The 8,772-nt window shown below is 34.4% G+C and overlaps 1 protein-coding gene across 1 annotated transcript; it reads left to right on the top strand.

Annotated features, from left to right (window-relative positions):
- Nucleotides 1-737: 737 nt before the first annotated feature.
- Nucleotides 738-4,699, top strand: LOC139861301 (probable nucleolar protein 5-2). Its single transcript, XM_071849676.1, has 9 exons — nucleotides 738-868; nucleotides 970-1,077; nucleotides 1,240-1,281; nucleotides 1,674-1,853; nucleotides 1,942-2,106; nucleotides 2,417-2,617; nucleotides 2,698-3,195; nucleotides 3,293-3,427; nucleotides 4,027-4,699. Exons 2-9 carry the CDS (start codon nucleotides 1,000-1,002, stop codon nucleotides 4,387-4,389), a joined length of 1,662 nt encoding a protein of 553 aa, XP_071705777.1. The 5' UTR covers nucleotides 738-868; nucleotides 970-999; the 3' UTR covers nucleotides 4,390-4,699.
- Nucleotides 4,700-8,772: the final 4,073 nt, after the last annotated feature.

Raw genomic sequence — 8,772 nt, 5'->3', positions numbered from 1 at the left:
TTTCACCAAAGCACTTCTAACTGTTATTTTCAGAACGCATGTTCACAATATTGGCATGAGGCATGTTCAAAAGATGTGTCGACTCAGCAATGTCTACTTGAGGGGGAGTCAACTCTATGCTGCACTCTTTTTTCCTTGGCTAAAATTTTTATCCCACTGGGTTTTTCTTTAGCAAGGTTTTTAATGAGACAGTAACTTGTAGTTGATCTTAATAAAACAAAATTGTCGTCCAAGGGGGAGTGTTATATATGTCAAATATGGCCGACACTTTTTCATAAAGTGAAGTTTGGTGGATCACAAGTTAATTCACGGATATTATTATTCTACCTAACTGCACAGTAAATTATTGTATTATAAATACCAAAGGATGTGATTTGCATAAGATGCACACATAGAATATATTTCATATATCACTATTCTTTTACTCTCTCTTATTTTAAGTTTATTAGTAGCCTATAATCAAGAACAAACCTACTAAAGGTAGTTATAAGCCTACTGAATTATAACACGAACCAAACCACTAAAGGTAGTTATAAGCCTACTAAATTATAACACGAACCAAACCACTAAAGTTAGTTATAAGCCTAAAGGTGGTTATAAGCCTACTAAATTATAACACGAACCAAACCACTAAAGGTAGTTATAAGCCTACTAAATTATAAAACGAACCAAACCACTAAAGGTAGTTATAAGCCTACTGAATTATAACAATAACAAAATAATAAATAAAAGGTCATATATAAACAAAAGGGTGCAGCACCAATGCCTCCTGTTTGTTAAAACCCTAGACCCTAATTCTCTTCATAACCCTTTCTCCTCCTCCGTCACAAAATCAAGCGGCAGCAACAACTCTCTCTACTCTCTACAGGTACAAAACAATTTCTAGGGTTTACTATTTTCCGTTATCCTTTTCTCTACTATTCTTCACTCCTCTATACACTATTTACTATATTTCTTGTTTTCTTTCAGGAGTAATTGATTTTACAGAAATCAAGAAAAATGTTAGTTCTGTTTGAAACCCCAGCTGGTTTTGCCCTTTTTAAAGTTTTGAATGAAGGAAAACTTTCAAAAGTTGATGTAAGTATACACACACATATATATATATATATATATATATATATATATATATATATATATATATATATATATATATATATATATATATATATATATATATATATATCTTTCATCTTTTTGTGTGCTGTATTGATTCTGATTGTAAGGGTTTCTTGATTTTAGGATTTATGGAAGGAGTTCTCATCTGCTGATACCGCCAGACAGGTTGATTTTTTGTCATTGTTCTACTCTATTATTTGTTTTTAACTTTTTAATTTTAGTTATATTTATGTTAATTAAAGGAGAAGTGGCATGATAGTTATAAAGTTTGCTACTTTTCATATGTTTATCAAGCATGCAACATCATATGACTTTTATTTTAACTTTTAATTCACCTCATGAATTAGTTAATTAAAGGAAGTGAACTAATGTTTTGATATTTTTAAAAAAATGGTTACTTTGTATTGATAATCTTTTTAGTTCATGTGTGTGTGTGTTTTAAATTTGATGCAGTCTTTTTTGAATTATTTGTGTGTTGTGGTTGTGTGTAGTTGACATTATCTATTATATACTTCGTATTTTGAAGGCGCGTACTTACGAAGTCATTTTAACAATAGGTGGTTAAGCTAAAAGCTTTTTCGAAGTTTGAGAACACATCAGAAGCACTATCAGCAGCTACTCTGTTGATTGATAGCAAGCCAAGCAAAGGGTTGCGCAAATTCTTGCGATCTCATTGCGATGGTGAGACGTTAGCTGTTGCAGACTCCAAACTTGGAAATGCGATTAAGGAAAAGCTTGTAAGTTGTAATTTCAGCTTGGAAACTTGTGCTTCAATATGTTTTTAGTTTGTATATTGGTTTTATTTCAAACTATGTGTTTTTGCAGCAAATTGATTGTGTTCACAACCAAGGTGTTATGGAACTTATGAGAGGTGTCAGAAGCCAGTTGACCGAACTTATAACCGGTTTGGGCGCACAAGATTTAGCCCCGATGAGCTTGGGTTTATCTCATAGTTTGTCTAGATACAAGCTTAAGTTTAGTCCAGATAAGGTAATCTTATAACTTATTTGTATTCTATATTCTTTATTAATATAATTGATATAATTTTAGGCTAGTTTTGGGCATATTTATCATTTTAAAATTATAGGATTTTGCTAACAACGGGTTGTCGTTAATGTGCATAAAGGTGTTGTACAATTCAGTAATCGTCATCTTAAATTCAACATATTACTGCAATGTACAACACCATTATGCGCCTTAACGAAATCCCTAAGGGCTGTCGTTAGTGAAATTCTAAAATATATTATACCTTTATAAACATGATTCCAAGCGTTTGTGTTTTTTAATATGATCGTATTAGGTGGACACCATGATCATTCAAGCTATTGGTTTGTTAGATGATCTTGATAAAGAGCTCAACACTTATGCAATGAGGGTTCGAGAATGGTACGGTTGGCATTTTCCCGAGCTTGCTAAGATTGTGTCAGACAATATTCATTACGCCAAAGCCGTCAAGCTCATGGGTTACCGTACAAATGCCGCAAAACTTGACTTTTCAGAGGTATACGCGTTTCCCCTTTTCGCCTTCTCAAATTACACATAATCACTTTTCTATTAAAATAAATTTGTAATTGTTATCAGATACTGAGTGAAGAGGTCGAGGCAGAACTAAAAGAAGCAGCTGTAGTTTCAATGGGAACTGAAGTTAGCGAGCTCGATTTGATAAATATTAAGGATCTTTGTGATCAAGTGTTGTCTCTTTCAGAATACAGAGCGCAACTGTTTGATTATTTGAAGACCAGGATGAATACGATTGCTCCAAATCTAACTGCTATTGTTGGAGAACTTGTTGGTGCTCGTCTTATTGCGCACGGGGGTAGTTTGTTGAATCTTGCGAAACAGCCTGGGAGTACCGTTCAGATTCTTGGTGCCGAAAAGGCGCTATTCAGGGCGTTAAAGACGAAACATTCGACCCCAAAATACGGACTTATATACCATGCAAGTTTGATTGGTCAAGCAGCACCAAAACTTAAGGGGAAAATTTCACGTTCGCTCGCTGCGAAAACCGCGTTAGCGATTCGATATGATGCTCTTGGAGATACACAAGATAATTCTATGGGAATGGAGAATCGTCTCAAGGTATTGTATATGTGGTACATATTATTGGATGGGATACATATTTTTATGTGTAATATTTGTTCGTCTTTTTTTGACTTATATTGTTTATTGTGTTTAGCTCGAAGCAAGATTAAGGAGTCTTGAAGGCCGAGAACTTGGCCGTTCTGCTGGATCAACCAAAGGCAAACCTAAGATTGAGGCTTATAACAAGGATTTTAAGAAAGGAGATGGTGCAATGATCACTCCTGCTAAGGTGTTATTTCGCTCTCATTTTATATTTGCTATGTTAAAATGGGTCCGGGTTAACGTAGGCCTGGTTGGGTTGACTTTGAACATTTTTGTCAATTATTATTATTTTTGTTTCTTATAACTAGTTTCATTTCTTAACTACAATTTTCAAAGATACAAAATTTCAGAGAGTAAATTATATCGGTAAGTTACATCAACCGTTCTTATCCCTTACATATTACACCGATCGTCCCTGGATAATCTGGCAGTGCACGACGGTTGTATTTTCCGTTTTCATGAAATTACACCAATTGTCCCTGTCCTTTAAAAGTTAAAACTGATCGTACATGACTCACTTAAGGATGACAATTGGTGTAATTTCATGAAAACCACAGGGACTGTCGTTATAATATTCAAAAGATTAGGACCGTTGGTGCAATTTCATGTAAACCACAAGGTCTACCGGTATAATTTACCCAATTATAAATAACCGAGCGACTTTAGCTTTCTTTCAGCATGTTTGACCCGTTTAATCGTTCCCGCTATAAATTAGTTTGACGTAAAATCAGAATCCAAATTTAACGTCCAAGTGTTGTTTTAATCTAATGCTGTTATCTTGTGCAGACATACAATGTAGCAGCAGATTCAGTTCTTGGGCGAATAGAAGCAGAGGCTGAGAAAGACGTAGAGATGGTGGCCCCGCCATCCGATGAAGGCAAGAAAGACAAAAAGAAGAAGAAAAAGAAGGATGCGGTTGCAGACGAAGAAGCAGCAGTAGATATCGATACCGGTAAAAAGAAAGACAAGAAGAAAAAGAAACGTGCGGCCGAGGAAGAAGAAGAAGCTACTGAAGTGCAGAAGGAAGAGGAGAACGTTGAGAAGAAGAAGAAAAAGAAGCGAAAGCATGCAGAAGCGGATGAAGATGAAGCTGAAATCGAAAAGCCGAGTAAGAAGAAAGAAAAGAAAAAGAAGAAAACAGAAGAGTAAGGATGTTGGGGTTAAAAGATAAGAGTTTGCTAATTTTGGGGTGATCTTGAAATCAAGGTTTAATGTTTTTACCTTCTGTTGTAAAGAAGGCTTATTTTAGTGTTTCTTAATGGTGGAAGTGGTACCATGTGGACACATATTTTGTCGTGGGGGTTTTCAGAAAATGCTTTGGGTTTTTTAAATTTGGTTTGGTTTCTTATTTATAATGTTTTGGTTTATGTTGAAGACTATTAGGGCTAGGATTTATGACATTAGGAAAAATGTTTATGATTAAGTAATCCATCTTTGTTATATGATTTTCTGTTGCTAAGGTTGATAATTATATGTAAAGATTTTAGCATCCTTAGTTTTTACTTTTTACTAGAGGTGCACAAACCGGATAAAAAACCAGATTTTTTTGTCCGGATTTTCAAACTCCGGTTCTCGGCGTCGGATTTTTTTCAGTTCTCGACCGGATTTTTTTCGGATTTTTTTTCTGGACTAGGATTCGGTTTTGCCGGTTATAGTTTCAACTTTCAATGATTTGATTTTTTCAACGTTTGAAATTTGAACAACAATAATATAATAAATATAAACAAAAGTTATAACGCTTAACACAATAAATAATATAAATAACACCATTTTTATTTATAACGATAAACACTATAAATAATATAAATAACAACACTTTTATTCGAACGATAAAATTATAATTTATACAAAAGTTAATACACTTCGAGCTTCGGCATGACCATCACCCGATAATGTATTAAGACTAAAGTATACCGAGCTTCGGCATTGCCATCACCCGTTATACTTTAGTCGTCAAATGAGTCAAATAAGTTTTGTTGTTGTCGACGAGCGTTCCTTCGTTCGTATTCTTGAAAATCGGGGTCATCAATTAGAGCTATTAAAACTCGTTGGTTATTTGCTTCATGATCTTCCTCCAACACAATCATTTCATACTCACCTTCATCCAATTCGTTGTGGGTATTCTCTTCGGTTGATGTAGGTGATAATCCCTCTTGATTTTCTTCCATCTCTATAACTTCTTCATCATCATTATCTAATGGACCTTCTAATGACGTTTGATCTTGTATCTTATCTACACCGTCCAAATAATCTTTCAAACATACACATACTTTCACGGCTTCGGGGGTAAGTCTTGACCTTCTATCCGATGTAATTCGACCACTTAAAGAAAAGACCGATTCGGAAGCTACGGTTAAAGCTTGAACGACAAATAAGTCACGAGCCATTATGGATAATATTGGATATGTATCTTCTTTTGATTGCCACCATTTCAAAATATCAAGGTTGTGAAATTCATGTTCATCACGAAATAGTAATGCAAAGTTTGTCATCTTATAATTTTACCAAATGTGGCGTTTTGAATCACTCATAAGTCGCAATCTTTCACAACACACGCTCTTAGTAGGGTGTTCTGATCACAACCTTCCACCACACTTAAAAAAAGCGTTATGAGACATTTTTGGTTCGAGCATGCGCACAAGTGGCTATCAACGGGACCCACAACCTTTTTTCTTGCATCCTCTCCCTGATAAATAAAAGTTAAATCTTTTATTGTGCCTTACAAAGAAAAATCATACAATCTTGACAATTTTTTCTAAACATTTTCACAACCTTTCCAAATACTAACATGTTTCTACAACCTAATTTACCGGTATAAATGATCTAAGTTATTATCTCAAACAGTCTAGCCAATTGTTTAATGTGCAATGGTGTGATATGATCTAAATCAAATTACCTCACTATAGACACACACAAAAATAAAAAAATAATAATAATAGTTCTTGTAAATGTTTAAGTAGTGGATTATAATGGTTACCTTGATTGAGTTTGATCACCATTTAAAGATTTGGACCTTTTGGTGGTTGGGCCAGTTTCCAAGTAACCCATCTAAAGTGTGTCTACATGACCGACTCTATAGATAAAGCAAACTGTCGTTTTGTTTTATAACAACCGTAAGAGAAATGACAAATGGTCCGAACCCCACCGTTACACTGTCGTGGAAACAAAGTCACATGGTGGGGGCGATGTTGAACCACCACCGGTGACCACCTCTTGTTTTCTAAACTGTTTAATTTCAACCACTTTCATACCTTTCTTTGTCTCATGGTCGTTGGCATATTTACTTGTTCACATGTTCAATATACTCGCATTTCATTAAACATAAAAGTAATAAACCTAATATTTAAAAAATTTAAAATAAATTGTACTTTAATAAATCACTTTCTCTGCATTTCATCAAACATAAAAATAATAAACCTAAAAATAAATTGTACTTTCTTTGTATTAGCTTTGTAAAATTGTATTGTTTAAAAAAAGTGTTAAAAATTATTTATTCAGAGTATTATTTATGGTTGTTTAAGCCTTATAATTTAGGGCAAATTCCATTAAAAGGTAACACATTATACCAGTTTTTCTATTTTCGAGAATATATTTCATTTCGCTATAAAAAAAGGAGTTCCTTTTCAAAAGTTAATCAAAAAGAGGAGTGTCATTAACTTTTGTTAACTTTTTCAGTTAAGTATCAACTTTGCATAACATGTCAAGTCCTTTATCGACCAACGTTTTCAACTCGCAATTTTGACGCACGTTATCGACTCGTGATTCCGACACGGGTTTTCGATTTGCATTTTCGAGGCGCGTTTTCAACTTGCGTTTTCGACGCGCGTTTTTCAAGGGGCGTTTTCGATGCGCGTCGATCGTGGCACGTTTTCAACTCGCAATTTCGACGCGCGTTCTCGAGCCGCGATTTCGACACGTATCGAAATGTTGCCATTTTTGATTATATCTTTGGGAATTACTTTATATGGGAAAAACACGCATCGAAAAACACGCAACGAAAAACAGGCCTCAAAAACGCGTGTCGGAATCGCGCGTAAAAAACGTGCGGCGAAATCGCGATTTGAAAACGTTGGTCGATAAAGGACTTGACATGTTATGGAAAGTTGACACTTAACTGAGAAAGTTAACAAAAGTTAACGACACCCCTCTTTTTGATTAACTTTCGAAAACACACTCCATTTTTTAAAGCGAAATGAAATATGTTACCGCAAATAGGAAAACTGGTATAATATGTTACCTTTTTATGAAATTTGCCCTATAATTTATGATTGTACTTTACTATTGTTTAATAATAATTAACATTATGTTGTAGCTCATGTGGTAGTGGTCTATCTCTCTTAGCGAGAGGTCAGGAGTTCGACCCCCATGAGTGCAGCATTGCACATAATGTTGCCCCTTTATCCTTGAATTCCACCCAAGCGTGCCTTTCGCACATCGCGTTGCGGGGGCAATGGGGGAGGGGGGGATTTACCGCCCATGCCTTCGGATTGGGCCGGGTTTCCTCCTGAACAGGAGTTGGGGGCGGATTATTATGCAACTGCAGGGAGATGAACGTGTGGGTGCTTAAGTCTCCCTGGGTTAAAAAAAAAACTATTATTTAATATATTATTTATAGTTGTTTAAGCGTTATAACTTATGATTATATTATTTATATTAATGTTGTTCAAACGTTATAAAAATCAATCTTTAAAATCAAATCCGAAAATACTGATCCTGAAAATCAAAACTTGCTGGAATCGTTTTTTTAAATCGGTTTTGTCCAGAACCAAAACCGGTCTAGTTTATGTGCACCACTACATGGACATGCATGATTTTGATGCCCAACACGTAAACTATATCTCCTATCGGCGTATTTTGTATCTTTGTGTGTATTATTGACTTAAAATGAGTAGCTACTGAAATTATGGTTAACGACAAAGAATTTATGAGGCGTTATTGCCTGCACAATTTATTTTCCCGTTTAACTATCATTATATCATGATAGTTTATTATTTTATTGCTATTATTAGTTATTCTTTTTATTTTTATTATTAATTATTAATTATTAATTATTAATTAGTATTAATATATTAGTATTAGTATCATGTAAAAAAGGGCATTGAACGTATGATGTGTCACAACATCTCTGTGAGGGCATGGGCGAATTTATACGGGCATCACAACAGAGAGTGGTGGCTTCTAATTGATTTGTGATTGTATACTTATTTTCTCTCCCAAATTTTTCACAAATACCAATTATATTTTATCAAATCACCAATAACTTTTCACAAAACTCTTCAACAACATTACCATAACAATTCAATTTGTTACAACATCATCATGTGAGCACAATTGTCCTACACATCATCCACAACGCTTACCAAACCATAACAAATGGTCTGACAGTTATTATTGTTTTGTATTGTATATTGTTGATTGTTGATTTAAACCATAGCTTTTAGGATATAATCACAAATCTACAAAATCTTGTAGTACAATAAATCAATTCAATAGAAGATAATAGATGCACATCGTAAGTTACAATAAGTTTTT

This window comes from Rutidosis leptorrhynchoides, chromosome 8 (genome assembly GCF_046630445.1).
Source record: "Rutidosis leptorrhynchoides isolate AG116_Rl617_1_P2 chromosome 8, CSIRO_AGI_Rlap_v1, whole genome shotgun sequence".
NCBI lineage: Eukaryota > Viridiplantae > Streptophyta > Magnoliopsida > Asterales > Asteraceae > Rutidosis > Rutidosis leptorrhynchoides.
Note: the sequence above shows the minus strand (reverse complement) of the source record. Positions and strands in the feature narration are given on the sequence as shown.

Coding starts and splice junctions, on each gene's coding strand:
- LOC139861301 (XM_071849676.1), top strand. CDS start 1,000: ATGTTAGTTCTGTTTGAAACCCCAGCTGGTTTTGCCCTTTTTAAAGTT. Junction 1,282..1,673: donor CTGCTGATACCGCCAGACAG/GTTGATTTTTTG, acceptor TTTTAACAATAG/GTGGTTAAGCTAAAAGCTTT. Junction 2,618..2,697: donor CAAAACTTGACTTTTCAGAG/GTATACGCGTTT, acceptor AATTGTTATCAG/ATACTGAGTGAAGAGGTCGA.